Source organism: Vipera berus, assembly GCF_964194415.1.
Source record: "Vipera berus genome assembly, chromosome: 3".
NCBI lineage: Eukaryota > Metazoa > Chordata > Lepidosauria > Squamata > Viperidae > Vipera > Vipera berus.
The window spans coordinates 70,089,023-70,107,130 of NC_138204.1; the positions used below are offsets into that span (position 1 = coordinate 70,089,023).

Below are 18,108 nucleotides of genomic sequence, written 5' to 3' on the forward strand. Positions count from 1 at the left end.
TTTTCAGGATGTTTGTTTTTACATTGCCCAATCTACCTACAGGTCTGAGAGTTCCTCAATTTTCATATTCTCACCATGTTTTTTTTTATAAAACCCAAACACTATTCTATTCAAATGACTCTAGCTAACCCTGTTAGTAAACAAAGGACTTGTGATACTCACAAGTGGTTTACGTCGCCACTGGATTCCAAGATTGCCTGTTACCATGACTTCATAATATGGAATTATTTTTTCAAAAGCAACCAAGTTAAAGTTCTCATTTTCTGATGAAATTAACAGTGAGGATGTCTCAAATGTTTCAGCTCCATAATTCTTTGTCAATGTCTCCATTGTTGCTAAGTATTTCACCTTCAGGTCATGTGGAGAAACACTGCTGTCAGAAATTGTCTTGTTGTTAAATTCCTTGAGAAAGTCCTTGAAAACATTATTAATTCGTATTCTCGTTAAGATGTTCCTTTGCCTAATTTTCTTATTCAGTGTTTCTGGAATATACCGCTTATAGCTGAAATGAGATAGGACACAAAAACATACACATTTATTTTTAATAGCCTGTTATAAATTACAAGAGGGTATATTTGATTTTGAAGGGACACGGTGGCTCAGTAGGTTAGGACGCTGAGCTTGTCGATCAGAAGGTCGGCAGTTTGGCGGGTTGAATCCCGAGTGCCGTGTAACAGAGAGAGCGCCTGTTACTTGTCCCAGCTTCTGCCAACCTAGCAGTTCGAAAGCACGTAAAAATGCAAGTAGAAAAATAGGGACCACTACGGTGGGAAGGTAACAGCGTTCCGTGCGCCTTTGGCGTCTAGTCATGCCGGCCACCTGACCACGGAGACGTCCTTGGACAAGCGCTGGCTCTTCGGCTTTGAAACGGAGATGAGCACCGGCCCCTAGAGTTGGAAATGATTAGCACACACGTGCGGGGGAACCTTTACCTTTACCTTACCTTATATTTCATTTAAATATACACACACAGAGAGAGAGAAAAGCACATGAAAATCAAAAACATACTTGAAAACATAGACTGTGGTATATTCATGGATAATATGTAAGTCATCTACTGTGTTTCCCTGAAAATAAGACGTGGTCTTATATTGTTTTTGCCTCCAAAAGAGGCATTAGGTCTTATTTTGGGGGGATGTTTTTCCCACTGTGACCTTGCAGCGGCAGAACCAACAGCCCCATCCTGAAGGAGCCCGCATGGCCACCACTGACCCACTTCTTCTGCGGCTGCTCGCATGCATTGCCTTCGGCCTCTATTTCGCCAGTCAAGAACAGAGCTCTGGGATGACGCACGTGTCATGTCCTGGCTTTCATTTTGCTGGCAGAGGCCTTCAGGAAAGCCCTACTGCCCTTCAACTTTCCCTTTCTTACCTGGTCAGATTGTAACTTCAAACATAAGCCCCAATTGCTCCTGCCACCCAGCTGACCTTGACCTCCTTTTCCCTCTTCAAATGGGCATTCCCTTCCTTTCCTTCTGCAAGGAAGCCAGCATCCCTTTGGAAATCTTCTAGTTTTCTCCAGCTGTGTATGTGACTTGTGACATGCAGTTTGGAGAACAACAGGAATCCTATTTTTGTGTTGCTTCAAAAGCCTCATTCCCCAAGTCACATGCACACCTTTCCTGCTTCACAACATGAGGGCTTTGCAGAAGGAAAGGGAAGCCTGTTTGTTAGGTTGTCACCTAAGAAATAGTTCTTTCAACAACCAAGATTCTGGTCCCAATTGTGGTTGCAAGTCAAGGGACCACCTGCAAATACTAAGAACTGGACATTTGTTTTTCAGTCACAGTTTATACATCTCCAAAGGACAGGAATGGGACTGACATAGTTAGAGGAGCCGCTACCTTGAGCAATCCTAGAAGCCATGACACAATTTTTCTGTGTACAAGGAAATCAGAGTCAAGTGTCTCTGTTTTATCCTACACATTTTTTTCCATAAACAAGATCATTTGTGCATTAGAAATGTGGAATCAGTCTTTCCAGTTTACCCCGTTTCCCAACCAGTCAGAAGAAATACAACCTACAAATAATTCAATCTCACCTGATATCTCGGGGAAGTTCTGGTAACCTCAGGTTTTTTTTAATTGCATAGTGGGATATTGCAAGTACAGCCATACCCAAACATTCATTTTCAATTTCATGTGATTCTTGATCATTCTTAGTTTCCCGAAGTGGTGCAAGACCTTTTACCAAGTCAGTTTGACCCTAGATTGGAGAAACAAAGCCTTCCATATAAAAGTCAATCAACATTTTAGACGGCAGAAGAATATTGCTTCTTCCTCCTACAAACATATAACATAAACTGAGACAGTGAAGTCATATACATGCCACAGAATAATATCTCAGTGAAGAAGTATTATTCAAGAGAGTTTTCCACACAATGCATGTTCTGTTTTTAATCTTATTAGGGACCAGCATTCTGTAAATATATGCACTCATAGTTCTACTAACTAGGCAATACAAAAACAAAACTGACGAACATTTGGGGCAGCAGTCACAATGTATTTCCTTTATAAATATTGATCTTTAGTTAGAGTTTATACATATATTTTTTTAAAAAAAATCATCATCCATATTCCATCTCAGAAATAACAGTACTTCCTAAAGATAATGAAATGTAACTTCTACTATAATACTGTACATAACATGAGGCAGAATTCTTATATAAAGTACTTGCCTGAGCAAAGAGATATTCTAATGAATCTGCATCAAGGAGAGGTGTTCCTTCTTGTACTGTTCTCTTTTCATAAGAATTCTTTTTCTTTGGAGAATGCCTCCAGACAGATGGCTCATTTTCATTTGTTCCATGCCAATTAGTAAAGTAAAACCTTGAGCAAATAATTATAAAGATTTAAATTAAATTCTTAGGTACAATATGCATACAGGGATTTTACATAACTAGATAACAGAAAAATCAGAAATTCCAACCATTTTTTAAATACATAATTTAGTGATCATTTTTTTGAAGGCTACCCAGTCATATCCACTAAGAATAGCAAGCCCAAGAACAACTAGCCCTTACAGCAGACTTGTCAAACACAAGGCCCGGGGGCCAGATCTGGCCCGCGAAGTGGTTTCATGCAGCCCGCGAAGCCATCCTGGAAACAGTGAGGGAACGGACCCCACTGCCTTGGCCCTGGCCCAGAGACCCTCAGATCTGTCCCACTCCTGCCCAGGCCCCCATAGGCACCCTTGATGTGAACGATGTAGAGCTGGCCACGCCCACCCAGTAGGCCATATGCACTCTAGCCACACCCACCCAGTAGGCCACGCCTACCCTGGCCATACCCACCCGGCCCCCTGAGGGCAACTGCAATGCTGATGTGGCCCTCAATGAAACTGAGTTTGACACCCCTGCCTTACAGGGTCCTTTCAAGCCTCACAACCAGAGCATTCTTGTCTAGTTAACAAAGTGAGACTCACAGCTTTACTAATACAGGATTTCCCATTTGATATATGTCCTTCCCAGCAAGTGCTTCTCTGAGATAGTCCTGATCAGAGTAAAAGACACACAAGGATTAATTTGGCAGTAAGTGCAATATAGTGGCCAAATATAACCTATCGCACACAGCCATTTTGGTGCCATTCAAAAACATACCACGTTGAGCACATAGTTAGTCTTTCAAGCTCAATGGGATTTGAAAGTTTTAAAATTTTGTTTGGACTGTACTCAAACACCATTTCTTATCAGACTTCTTTCCAGGTATTGAAAAATTAGGATTTCAACGGTGATGTACTGCTGGAGAAAGAAATTCTATTGGACTATTGTTTTCAAATGTCTAGACCAGGGGTGTCAAACTCAATTTCACTGAGGGCCACATCAGCGTTATGGTTGCCCTCAGGGGGCCGGGTGGGCGTGACCAAGTGGGCGTGGCCAGCTCAATGCTGCTCACTCAGCACAGCTTACTCGAAATGCCTGGCAAAGTAGCTCGCACGCGAAAGAAGCCTGGCAGAGGAGCCGGAGCGGCTACGCTGCTGGGGGCGCGTCTCGGCCGGGGCCTTGCAGGATCCGGGCCGGGTGCCTCTGCTCGCCCTCAGCAGCGGCCGGCAAAGTAGCTCGCACGTGAAAGAAGCCCGGCAGAGGAGCCGGAACGGCAAGCAGAGGCGCCCGGCCTGGATCCTGCAAGGCCTGGCCGAGATGCGCCCCCAGCAGCGGAGCCGCTCCAGCTCCTCTGCTGGGCTTCTTTCATGCACAGGCTCCTCTGCCGGGCCTGTTTTGTGTGCGAGCTACTTTGCCTGACGCTGCTGGGGGCGCGTCTTGGCCGGGGCCTTCCAGGATCCGGGCCGGGCGCCTCTGCTCGCCCTCAGCAGTGCCCAGCAAAGTAGCTCACACGCGAAACAAGCCAGGCAGAGGAGCCGGAGCAGCTCCGCTGCTGGGGGCGCGTCTCGGCCGGGCCTTGCAGGATCCGGGCCGGGCGCCTCTGTTCGCTGCTCCGGCTCCTCTGCCGGGCTTCTTTCACACACGGGCTCCTCTGCCGGGCTTGTTTTGCGTGCAAGCTACTTTGCTTGGTGCTGCTGGGGGCGCGTTTCGGCTGGGCCTTGCAGCATCCGGGCCGAGCGCCTCTGTTCACCCTCAGCAGCCCCCGGCAAAGTAGCTCGCATGCGAAACAAGCCCGGCAGAGGAGCCGGAGTGGCGAGCAGAGGCGCCCGGCTCGGATCCTGGAAGGCCCCGGCCGAGACGCGCCCCCAGCAGCGGAGCCACTCCAGCTCCTCTGCCGGGCTTCTTTCGCGTGCGAGCTACTTTGCCAGGCGCTGCTGAGGGCGAGCAGAGGCACCCGGCCCGGATCCTGCAAGGCCCCGGCCGAGACGCGCCCCCAGCAGCGTAGCCGCTCCGGCTCCTCTGCCAGGCTTCTTTCACACATGGGCTCCTCTGCTGGGCTTGTTTCTCGTGCGAGCTACTTTGCTTGGTGCTGCTGGGGGCGCGTTTCGGCCGGGCCTTGCAGGATCCGGGCCAGGCGCCTCTGCTCGCCCTCAGCAGCACCCGGCAAAGTAGCTTGCACGCAAAACAAGCCCGGCAGAGGAGCCCGTATGTGAAAGAAGCCCGGCAGAGAAACCGGAGCGGCTCCGCTGCTGGGGGCGCATCTCAGCCGGGCCTTGCAGGATCCGGGTCGGGCGCCTCTGCTCACTCTCAGCAGCGCCCGGCAAAGGAGCCCATGTGCGAAAGAAGCCCGGCAGAGGAGCCATCTGTGGCTCTTTCTCCGGCTACCTCAAGTCTGCCTTCCTGCCTGGGCATCTCTCCCCCTCACCGGCTGGGTGTTGCTCATCCTCCCCCCCCCCGCGTCCCACCTCACTCCCTCTTACCTCCTACCTCCTCCTCCTCCACTTTTTTTTGGAGCCGCAGGAGACTAATGAGATGCAAATGGTGCTGGGTTCCACCAGCCCATGTGCACTTGCCTCCTACTGAGCAAGTGCTCAGCTGGTCCGGCGCCAAGGTGGTGGGGGCCGGACCTTTGTAATTTCTGGGAGAGTTGTGCGGGCCGGATTCAATCATGTGGCGGGCCGTTTGTGGCCCGCGGGCCTTGTGTTTGACATGTCTGGTCTAGACCATGTATTACTTGTCAGTGGGCATAACTTGATATTGAATCAAGTTGAAAACACTGACAAGGTATCCTTCAGTTAATCTTCCAGCCTGATCTGTGGGATCTCAGTTGCCCAAATGTTTTTATAAATAATGTATTTGGGGAACTTTATGAGCAGATCCCTAAAGTATATTATAATAAAATCTCAACAGGATTCTAAAATGGGTTTAAAGGCTTAAATACATTTACCTTTTCCTTTCATAAATCTATGCTTGCCTGAATATTTATTAGAGTCCAAATGACTGATTGATCCAATCGTTATATGGTTCACTTGCTGTAGATATTTATTGAAACTCAAATTGCTTATTATTATTATTATTATTATTTTTTCCAAGGACAGTTTATTTAATAGCCAGTACAGCATATCTGAGATTGGCTCAGAATATTAAGTACAAATTTTTCAAGAACTCCTCATACCTTTTACTGGAACAATATTTACACAAATGCAATAAAATGTTATTAACAAAATAATAAATGCTAATTTAAATAAATGTGGTTCTTTCTGCATGGAGTTAAACAGAGCAACTGCAGCATAATGAGAGAGGTATGAATGCGCACACATGCATAGTAAATAAATCATATTATTTACTTTTGGGATAAACAACATTATGCAGAACAAAGGAATGGAGTAAGAAATATTAAAACAAAGAAAATAAGGTTAGGAGAAAAGAAATAAAAATCAGTGTATATACCAACACCATTCCCTATATTTCTCCATATCTTTCTATTCTTAAAAGCCCTCTTCTCTCATGTCTATATACTACTTCTTACATTGCCTTTTGTTCTATACCTTTCTCACTTCTCTCTTCAGCTGCTCCATCTGTACTGATCGACTTACCGGTTTTCAATATTCTCAAACCACTTATTATTTCGTTTTTGTCCTTTTCTTCTTCTTGTAATTTATTATAAATGACAGTGTTTATTTCAAAATACTGTACAAGTGTCAGTCCATACAATTTGTGAAATAATTTTTCCAGCTTTTCTTGAATTCAGTTTAATTTGAGCCATTTAATTGCTTCCATTTTAAATTCCATTTACTCTACCAGAGGGCTCCTGGTTTAACCCTCTTCACCCACTTCCCATCAAACGTGCTCTGAATTTTTTCTCTTTTATTCTTTACAACCCAACAGAATGCCAGAAAGAAACGATGTAAAGGCGCTAAAGCCCTTATGCTTTCCTTAACTTATTTAATCTTTGCTGTTCCTTGCTCTTATATTCTTTGTCAATATCTTTTTCTTCCTAAATACATCATACTTTGTTCTCACTTGCAACACTCTCTTTTATGCTACTTTATGCAAGCTCAAACCTCTAATCTGGAGACTACCTGTGAATCAACATACCTTCGCCTACATCCCGCCAAACATCCATTAAGTATTCAAAGATGTTTCAAGCGACCTTAATATTCCAAAAATCCCCTTCATATTCTCCTACATAGTAATTATAAAATCAGCCATATGCTTAGCAATTGTTTCTGTATTAGATGAAGTTAACTGATTTTATTTATACATATTTATTTAGTAGATTTATATGGCTGCCCATCACAAAGACATGTCTCTCAGCAGTTAATATTAAAAATGATAAAAAACACACAGCAAACATAAAAACCATAGCAGCCAGAAAAAAAACCCTGTAAAAGCATTAAACACAACCAAGAAACAGAGTCTGTCGCATACCTGATACCCCAAACATGAGGACAGAGCCACGTCTATGGAAGGCCAACAAGGACATGGCCATCTAATTCTGGAGGAATTATATTTACGAGGACAGGTGCCATACCAGAAAAGGCTTTCCTCCTGGGCCCCAACAGCCAAGTACTCCTTACCTGGAGCATGCCCCTCTGGCTGGATGGGACGGGACGGTAGAAATAACTAGGGGTTCATTCAATTTAGACTTGGTTTTCCCTAATCTGTGTCATGAAGAGCAAAACTGCAATGTTTCAAAACTGCTCTAATATGAAATGTTTTTTTAGCTGTGGTTTCTTGGAAACAATGTGAATGAAGGCTGGAAGTATCTTAAAAGCAAAGAAATTAAATGCCTCATCCTGAAGCAGGCCACAGAGATACTACTGCACCGAATGTATCAGAGACTACCATAGTTACCTCATGCGATAGTAAACCCGGAGTGAAGTTTTGTCATCAACACAGAAGACGTGATTTGGTGCATACCAGATCTTTCTACTTTCATCAAAGAGGGCAAACAAATTGTGACACAGAGGAGAAATAGCTGGTAAAAGATATAAATAAAGGGGGGGGGAAGAAAACAATAAAATATAAAATTATATTCTTCACTGTTAAAAATTATTTTGTGCTTTCAGTTGTACAGTAGCTACTTTTTAATATAAAAATGTTCAATAAAGATTACTCCTGTTATTGTTTGCCTTTATTCAATTAGATCATAAAGCAGAATCACAGTTTTATCTGTCTTTCTTGTATAAGTTTGTATACGATGAAATGGTGGCCTATTTGCTTGTGCCTACTACAGCAAGTAAAGGGTTAACTAACTGAAGACTTTGGTATAAGGTTAGAAGGAACTGGAGGAAGATAGAGGCAATTTGCACAGGAAACAGAAAGGAACAGAAATGAAAATAAGCCCATCAGCCTATATATAGTGGGAAGGGAAGGGAAGGGAAGGGAAGGGAAAGGAAGGGAAGGGAAGGGAAAGGAAGGGAAGGGAAGGGAAGGAAAGGAAAGGAAAGGAAAGGAAAGGAAAGGAAAGGAAAGGAAAGGAAAGGAAAGGAAAGGAAAGGAAAGGAAAGGAAAGGAAAGGAAAGGAAAGGAAAGGAAAGGAAAGGAAAGGAAAGGAAAGGAAAGGAAAGGAAAGGAAAGAAGGAAAGGAGGAGCTTGTGACATAAAAAAATAATCCCTCCCTTCAATGGCTATAATGCATTACTGGGGGGGAAAATAGATAAGAGGAAAAAGTACCCTGAATATAATAACTCTAAACATTTTGGCTGAGGCAATGAGATCTTAAAAGATATTTATTTCCCCCCCCCCATTAATTATTGCACTTCTGCTTCAATAAATGCACATTTGCAAAAAAAAAGCATCACAACACCTTTTGCATGTGATTTACAGTCAGTACTTCAGTTTGGCAACAATCCACAGTACACATACATACACAAACAAATTTGGAAAAACTAATATTGAGAAGCTAAGGACTAATTCCATTCCACACATTCCTAAAGCAAGATTCACAGCAGGTTCTGGGCATTTTTCCACCATTTCTCCTCTGGATCAAACAGAGAGAGAGAGAAATAGTAAGGTTGATGGATCTTTCATTTGTTGGAACACCTGATGATCTTTTGTTCTAAGGACAAATTGAGACTGAGTGGCTTTACATATCGGCATCTCGTGTAGTCCAAGATCTTCCATCTTTGGTTATGGGGGGAGAGGTGTTGCCTCCTGTTGATAGGGCGCGCAACTTAGGCGTCCTCCTGGATGCACGACTCAGTTTAGAAGATCATGTTGGAGTCGTGGCCAGGGGGGCATTTGCACAGGTTCGCCTGGTGCGCCAGTTGCGACCCTATCTGGACCGAGATGCTTTACATACGGTCACTCATGCGCTTGTCGCCTCCCAGGTAGATTACTGCAATGCTGTCTACATGGGGCTGCCCTTGAAGACCACCCGGAGGCTTCAGCTGGTGCAGAATGCGGCTGCGCGGGTTGTGATGGGAGCATCCTGATACTCCCATATTACACCCCTCCTGCGTGAGCTGCATTGGCTACCGGTTGCCCTCCGGGTGAGATTCAAGGTGCTGGTTTTTACCTATAAAGCCCTACATGGCTTAGGCCCGGGATATTTGCAGGACCGTCTGCTGCCAGGAACGTTTTCCCATCGCCCTGTGCGCTCACACGGAGAGGGCCTCCTCAGGGTGCCGTCGGCCAGACAATGTCGGCTGGCGACCCCCAGGGGGAGGGCCTTTTCTGTTGGGGCACCTGCTTGGTGGAATCAACTCCCCCGGGAGCTCCGGATGGCCTTCGGTCCTTTCGCCGTGACCTTAAGACATATCTTTTCCAACAGGCTGACCTGGACTGATGATAACGGGGTTTTTAATTATGATTTTAAATGTTTTTATTGGTTTTAGTGGGACTTTGACACAATTTAATTCTTTTTTAATATTTGTATTTATTTGTATTTTATTGTTGTTAGCCGCCCTGAGTCCTTTGGGAGATAGGGCAGCATACAAGTCTCATTATTTAAATATATATATAAAATCCTTCTTCAAATTAACCAAAATGTATTCACAATTTATTGCATCTAAGACTGACTTAAATCACTTTTAAAAACTGGAAAACTAATGTATAATTTGCAGTGAAAAACAGTCAGACTGCAAACTATAAGATATAAAAAGATGTGATTTTTCACGGCCACATGACTCCACCATACTTTTAAGTTTTTAAATAACTTAAACTCAATTACCAAGAATCTATAGGGTTTTGAAATGTTCATTGCAGTTTATAATAAAAGTTTACTCAAATAAATATATGAATTCTTGAGGTCCATCCAAGTGATTTTCTATCTACAAACAATATGCAAATAGGAGAATCTACTTGAGAGATGGGACCACATTAGTTGATATGGCTCACAGAAAAGCAGTGATAAACTCATTAATTGAAACTGTGATTAAAGTAAGTAAGGAAAAGATATGTATCTACAAGAATATCTAGTCCAAAGAGGCATATGAAATATTAAAACAGAGTAGCTAATAGCAGGAAGAAAGTACAGGTAATCCCCGAGTTATGAGTGTTGGCGCTCGTTTGAAGTTACATGATAAGCGCCCCCTAGTGTTTACGAGCAAGTCCCAAAATTACGAACATTGCAGCACCATGGCTGTTGTTCGCCCTTATGAATGACTGCAGAGGCTCTGCAACATTCACGCTATTCCCCCCTCCCATTCCCCACAACTGCTTCTCCCTCCCATGCTGCCGTGCCAGACTCGGCTTGCAAAGATCTGTCTCCTCTCTGCCACAGTTTCTTTCCGTTTTGGGAGAGAGAAGAGTTGGCTTGGAAATGCTTTTCGCACCGACAGTGGAAGCTCCCAGGTGCCGTAATATCATGCGGGTTCAACACCCATTCTCTGCAAAAGAGATCATAGCCTCCGGAAGCTTCCATTCTCCCGGGGGGGGGGAGTGTTTGCTTCATTTGCATGCCTATGGGACAAAGTGTGGAATCGGAGTTGGTCGGGTGCAAGAACCAAGCAAGAGGAGCTGACCGGCCAGGCAAGGAGTGTGCTTTTGGGCACTTTTTCAAAGATTTCCTCACAATTCTACATACACAACACTCCATGAGAGGCTTGTGTGAAAAGCACTATCTGGACACCCTCAATTGGAGCCAACTATGGCAAAGATTTAAGTCCACAGGGTGACCAACTGAGCCAGAAACAAAAGCAACATGGTTCCTGTTAGTAGCAAAATTCACAGGGCATATAGTCATTAGCAGTGCCCATGCTCTCTCCTTTACTAATTAAGCATATTCAGAGGGATCCGGCTTTTGACAAAAATCCTCAAATCAAGTTTAAGTCTTGATGACTTCATGGGCATATCCTTGTAGTTTTCTCAGCAACATCATGGGAATGGTTTGCTATTATTTTCTTCCATGATGTTCTGTTGACTTCATCTAGCTGTCCAACTTCATGGCAGTATTTCATTCAACTACTAATCTGGCCCTGCTTAGGCTTTTTGTTTTTGGATTTGTAAAATATGTATTATTTAGATCAGTCAAGGTTAGGTTCTGATACTAGGTAAAGGTAAAGGTTCCCCCGCACATGCATGTTAGTGGTTTCCAACTCTAGGGGCCGGTGCTCATCTCCGTTTCAAAGCCGAAGAGCCAGCGCTTGTCCGAGGACGTCTCCATGGTCATGTGGCCGGCATGACTAGACGTCAAAGGCGCATGGAACGCTGTTACCTTCCCACCGTAGTGGTCCCTATTTTTCTACTTGCATTTTTATGTGCTTTCGAACTGCTAGGTTGGCAGAAGCTGGGACAAGTAACAGACGCTCACTCTGTTACGCGGTACTCGGGATTCGACCCGCCAAACTGCCGACCTTCTGATCGACAAGCTCAGCGTCCTAACCCACTGAGCCACCGCGTCCCTGTTCTGATACTAGGGGTAATTTAATGTTTAAGGGCTATTTTAATATATGTTAGAGGTGGTCCTCAACTTACAACCATTTGTTTAGCAACTGTTCAAAGTTAGGAGAGCACTGGAAGAGCACATTTGCAACGCCGCAGCCTCCCTGCAGCCAAGTGATCAAAATTCCGATGCTCAGTAACCCACCTGTATTTACAATGGTTGTAAAACCCAGATAGCTTCCAATCAGCAGACAATGGAAGCTGGACTCATTTAACAACCGGGTGATTCACTTGGCAACTGTGGTGATTCACTTAATGACCATAGCAAAAAAGATCATAAAATCAGGCGGGACTTATTTAACAACCATATCACTTAGTGATGGAACTTGCAGTCCCCAGTGTGGCTGTAAATCAAGGACTGTCTGCATTCTAATTTTAGCTTTTCAACGCAATCTGATGCAAATGTATAGTACAACGTGACAATGATGAACAGCTTGAACAATTAGAAGTCACCGAGGCTTTTATTCAGGAATTTCTCTAGCTCCCTTTAAATTCACCAGTCTAAAAATCATTCGTTTGTTTTAAACAAGCTAAATAATAAGAAAAGATACTGCTGAAACTCACAGCATTTTTGTGCCGCTTCAATGCAAAGTTCTTCTGCTGTGTACTTGCCACTTGTGTAACGAAGGGAAGGCTTGTCTTGTAAGTAGAACAATATTTCCAGCATTTGCTCCTGAAGCTCTGCGTTGACTTCGTTTTTCTTTGAACTTCTCATTTTTGCACAGAAAGCCATCGCTTTGCAGTCTTCTTTTACATACATATACTAAGTACGTGAAAAGGAAAAGTATCACAACAAAGTAGAGAAACTTATCAAATACCTTCCATTAATTAACAATATTATACTTCTTGAGGCATCTTAAAGGATTATGGATTATGACATAAATTCAAGAATAAAAGGGGAAAAAATACAGAAGGCAATAAAGTAAGAGTAAAATTAATTCTTATCCTTATTTTACAACAAAATTATGTCAACTGGATCTGTTTAGGATATAGAGCGTAGTCTTCTATCTGTGTGTATTATTCATCTCTCTGCAAAGTAACACTGCTTTCCAAAACTAGAGAGGGGAAATTCTATGAGCAATTCAAGAACATGGACACTGGCAGAAAACTGAAGGCTACATTTGTGTTTTACGATCTATGACTAGTATAAGGATTCTGTTGAAGAGATAAACATCTATTTTGTTATCTTGATTAAAAAAAAGGTATAGTAGCAGGTTCTCTTCTGTTTTTGCTGTTCCACACCCCAATTCTGATTGCCACTTGCCAAACCATCTATGTAGATGCTTTATAATATGGTACACAGACAGTTTATAAAAGGATACGTTCCTATACAGATAAGAGCAAAATAATAATACAACAATAGTCAAATACAAAGATACAGTTTTACCCTTCTTGTATTAATTACCAAAGAACTGCTTCAGCAGTAATTTTTAGGGAAAAGAACATACCTGCATTTATATGGATTTGTGACTTCCCAGCAAGAAAATGTGTGTGTTTTCAAAATATCAGACAATCTGATTAAAAACAAAGGAAAAATAGAATCAATTCACAAAATAATGAACTACAGAAACTGTAGGACTAGAGAGTGATCTTTTGACTGAATATCTTGGAAAAGTTGAAGTCCATTTCAAAGTCAATATTAACAAAACAAAGTACTAAAACATCTTTCAGCTGCTAGTAGGTTCATATAAAATGGAGAAATCTCAAGACTGTGTAAGCTGAAAGTTAAAAACAAGAACCTGGTGTCATATATTTTAGGTTTTACTTAGCATATTGTATATACATAGCCATTAAAATATATATAATTATGTCTTCACAGCATGGGTGAACCTTACTAAGTGAGGCTTGTACAACAAACTCTGATTAAATAAATCATGGCTTAATGTAAGTGAAGTACATCTGTGTTGCAGCGAAAATGGGTGCTTAAGCATTCTCTAATAATTCATTCATATAAAGATGGACAAGATAACTTTAAAAGATCTATTACATTTCAGAATTTCGCAATTCCATATTTTCCCTCTCATTTCTCTACCTAATGAGTGTTTCAGAACATCTACTGCCAAGATAAGATTGTCAGGTTTAGACAAAGAAAAGGACATTCAATCACAAAATATTAAAAGTCAGAAATTGTGTTCAATAATATATAGTTATATATCTGCTGAAGAAGGTTATGATAAATTATAATTTAAGCAATACTTACTGGCTTGACTTTGGGACACTGGAGTCTCCTCTAAATGCAGAAAGGGTCCTAATTAAAAGAGTTTACATCAGATTTTCCTGATGTCCATCCATTTACATCTTGTTTTTGTTGATCCTAAGCCATCTGGAAACCAAGGAGACAGGCAATGTCACAAGGTAAAATGGACAACAGGTTACAGACTTATACTTCCTCATGATTACTACCCATGAAGCATAGGTCCATCACAATATGTCATTCTACAATATTTCACAGCAGAAACTAGGCCTTCTTTCCAGGAATTGCAAAAATCATTTTTGGAAATTGTTGCTTTTTAGCAGCATTTTAATAAGGAATGTATCTAAATATAGATAAAAATTTAACGACCACATCAGGGTGAGCAGGATTTGGGAGTAGGGGTGGGGTGGGGGTGTTGGTCAAACAAGATGATCTTAATGATTGCTACCCCTTGTGATCATAATTGGCAGGCTCCATTATGGTCATAAGCTGAGAACTACCCATATCAATATTAACTCATATATCCAAATGTTAATGCGTTTAAAAATTAAGCAGAATGCTCTGCATGGTGGAAGCGTGAAGGTACCAAGCTTTCTTTCCCAGAAGCTTTCTGAATGTTAATGCCCTGCTTCCACCTCCTGCTTTCGACAACTTATTAAAAAAAAATCCTAAAGAAGAACCACCACTCCAGACAGATCACAGCATGGCACTAGTCTGCTACAAATGCATAATTTGCTCCCTCAAATATTACAGATTAAAAGAATTCAAACCACTACAGATCTCAAGAAAATTTTAAAGAAAATATTGCACCTTCAAGGATCACCTGAGATATGCATGAAGGTTGATATTAAACATTTAGTTTTATCATTTATTCAGAGAGATGGGAACATGAAACCTAATATAGCAAACAGAAATTAGGAACAGCACAATTCCTGGATAGAAATAACATAGTTCTGGAGCAAAGAAACCTAGAATCTTTCTACAAAGCCCCAGCTTCTTGGAAATCCCATCTATTACTCAGAGACTAGAGAGGAAAATCAAAAACCTGCACAATTCATCACCTTCATAGATATATTTAGAGTTCTGCCTAAGCCTTTGGTATCACCAGCAGAGGGAGGAAGTAAGATAACCAACTGTACGTGACAAAGAACACGGGAATATGTTTTGCATATTATTTAAAACTATAATGCAATATATTTGTGATAGGTTTTTTTTCTACCTTTGTGGGATTTCCCTCCCTCTTTTTTATGTATCTTGGTAAAAATAATAATAATAAATGTTCTTCGTTTGGCCTTTTAGAAAAACACACTATGTAGGACAAATAGGTATTTTCTGGGAGAATCAGCAGTTTCTTTCAATACATGCTCACCTCTTAGTAGCCTCATTGATGGCTGGGTTTACTGTGCTTAAATTCAAGCACTCCCAAAGGGCAAGTTAGTTGGCTATGCTGTAATTAATACAATCGTGGCAATGATAGGGGCAAAGATGGTGTCAGAAAAGAGTAATAAGAGGCTGCCTAGGGCAGGGGTAGGCAACCTCGGCTCTTTTATGACTCATGGACTTCAACTCCCAGAATTCCTGAGCCAGCTGGCTCAGGAATTCTGGGAGTTGAAGTCCATGAGTCTTAAAAGAGCTGAGGTTGCCTACCCCTGGCCTAGGGAATTCTAGCAGTTGAAGTCCGTAAGACTTAAACGTGCCAAGATTGGACACCCCTGATCTATACACTTTTTTTTCTCACACACTCAGCAATTAAAAGAGTTTAAATCAATAGCAAAATCTTTTCTTACATAGCCTCCAAAATAACCCTACAAAATATAAAAAGCAGAATATAAAACCCAATCCGTTAAACTCAGGATGAATAATAAGATCAATGAACTTTTAAAGGCCTGCTAAAAATGGAACTTGGAACACTGAAAGTTTTATAGATTTATTAGTTCACAATTGTTAAGATAAACTCCTTAGAGAGAAAAAACTTGTAACAATTAGGTTATGTACAGTCAGTTAGCAATGTTCAATCTCTCTCTTTCCAAGAATGTTTATTTCTGAGGTATTTTTCAGAACCGGAGGATTCTCAAGAAAAGATTTAGGGAAGTGCAGGAGGGTGACAAAAAAGGATGAAACCTGACACTGTTTTTTTGGATGTTTATTTCTTTTTTTTTTAAAGCCCCAAATTCTACTATCTGTATTTTACATGTTATGATAGCAATTCCTCCCTTCCTCTAAACTTAAATTAGTAATCAATACCCAGATTATGGTTATTTATTATCATAGTCTGCAAACAGCAGTCTTAACATGTAATTGCGTCAGAACTGAATAGCAATGCCCACAAAAAACAACATTCTTCTAACATTATGTAATTTCATATTATGCAATCTCAAATTATGTAATTAATGCCATACCACTTAGTTAATTCTAATGAAAAGACTATTTTTTTTAAAAAAAAACACCCTATTTTAACTATCAAAACTAGAAAATTCAGGAGCAAATAAGAAAAGTAACCTTAATCTTTCTGGAAAACATGAAACTGGAAGTTGACAGTTTTCTGTCCATAAAAACAACCCCCAAGCTGATTCCATGATAGTTACTTCAGAATGTTGTATCAACCTTGCATATGAGAATGGTAGTAACATTTGTACTACAATAGCATTAAAATGTTATTTGAACTGGGAAAGTTAAGGACAAACACTCCTGGGAAAGAATGTAATATAGAAACAAAAATGTATCCACAGCTCTAACCTGAAAAACCACTTGACATTTATTTAATAGGAAAATGGAGTGGGAAATTACCGGCTTAATAGAGCCAGACCAGAAGACTGCACTCTTTCTCATAACTCTTGTTTCCCAGGCCTAGACTAAACTAGAAAGATCTGTGAAACTGTCTTTATCCACCAAAAAGTATACTTGAGTTTAGTTTGAAAATCACCCATATGTCATGGTATATAAAAAAGCAGCAGTTAGTTTATAAAGCAGCAGAGCATTGTTCTCTTAAAATTTATATGCATCTTATATGATTTCATTGCTCAAGAAAGCATAATACAGTTGTGCATACGTAGATCTGAACGCTTCCGAATATTTTTGATATATGAGAAAGTATATTCTTTTAATATTATTACAAGCTCATTTCATAATATAGAAGTTACCTTACACTGATCGTCTCATAAATAATTGTTTCAAAATAATATTAAGCCAGTTATAGGCAACACATTATGAAAGAGAAGGTATAGTGATTTTCAATTTCATTGAATCCCCAAAGTCAAATCAATTTCATATCTCCAATACTCATCTCATGTACAAATTTACAATTGACTTAACCTACCTTTGAGATACCTTCCTCAGATAATTTAATTGGCCATTTATTTACCAGCACAGTAAGTCACAAATTTCAGTTTTACAGTTCAGTATCTTTTCCTCTTTATATTTTCACGTTCCTAATGATGAAAGCAAAATATTTATAATGACCAGTATTTACTCTCAAAGCTCAGCAGATGACATCACTTAGCTGACACTGATTGTTCTCTGAAGCTAAAAAGGTAATTCCTGATGAGTACTCAATGTGGAACAACCTGGACTTCTAAAGTTGTAGGCTAAAGAGTGAACAATGCTGCAGCAATCAAACTTCTATAAGACTTCCAAGTAAACTGAATAATACAGTAACTAGGACAGTGATGGCAAACCTTTTAGAAACCAAGTGCCCAAACTTCAACCCAAAACCCACTTATGTATCATTGGGTGCCGGATGGACGTGGCCATTGGGTGGGTGTGGCCAATTGGGTGGGCATAGCCATTGGGTGGGCATGGCTGCAGTGGTAACAGCAGACTGGGTGGAACTAAAATGTTCAATCAATCAATTCCAACTTTGCGAGATCTTTTTTTTTTCCCCCCGCAAGAAGTTGAAATTGATTGATTGAACCTTTTTTTTTTTGCACATGGCAGTGGAGGCCTAAAGTGAAAAGGTTTTATAAAACCTAGCTGAAGGACTAGGACTGGGGCAATGGTGCCCACAGAGAGGGCTCTGCGTGCCACCTGTGGCATGCGTGCCATAGGTTCGCTACCACACAACTAGGAGTTGAGCTCAACTTGGGATTGTCCTTCATTCTTATATACAGTATTTCAAAATGGATATAACAAAACTTTTATTGGATACTGATCAACTCTATTAAAGCTGTTTTGCATTTTGAGACTTTAGTTTGGCCTATCACTGCTAT

At 41.2% G+C, this 18,108-nt stretch overlaps 1 protein-coding gene across 5 annotated transcripts in view; it reads right to left on the reverse strand.

The window, feature by feature from the left end:
- JAK1 (Janus kinase 1) overlaps nt 1-18,108 on the reverse strand; it is a 67,787-nt gene that overhangs the window by 32,166 nt on the left and 17,513 nt on the right. For 3 of the 5 annotated variants that reach the window (XM_081326101.1, XM_081326105.1, XM_081326104.1), the window contains exons 2-8: nt 13,910-14,032; nt 13,158-13,223; nt 12,274-12,472; nt 7,678-7,801; nt 2,677-2,827; nt 2,041-2,204; nt 163-502 (exon numbers count right to left, since the gene is read on the reverse strand). In XM_081326101.1, the coding sequence (XP_081182227.1) occupies nt 163-502; nt 2,041-2,204; nt 2,677-2,827; nt 7,678-7,801; nt 12,274-12,472; nt 13,158-13,163 (984 nt within the window). In that variant the 5' untranslated portion in view covers nt 13,164-13,223; nt 13,910-14,032. Of the gene's footprint in view, nt 1-162; nt 503-2,040; nt 2,205-2,676; nt 2,828-7,677; nt 7,802-12,273; nt 12,473-13,157; nt 13,224-13,909; nt 14,033-17,219; nt 17,332-18,108 lie in introns of all 5 variants that reach the window. The other 2 variants (XM_081326103.1, XM_081326102.1) reach the window with 1 other exon arrangement.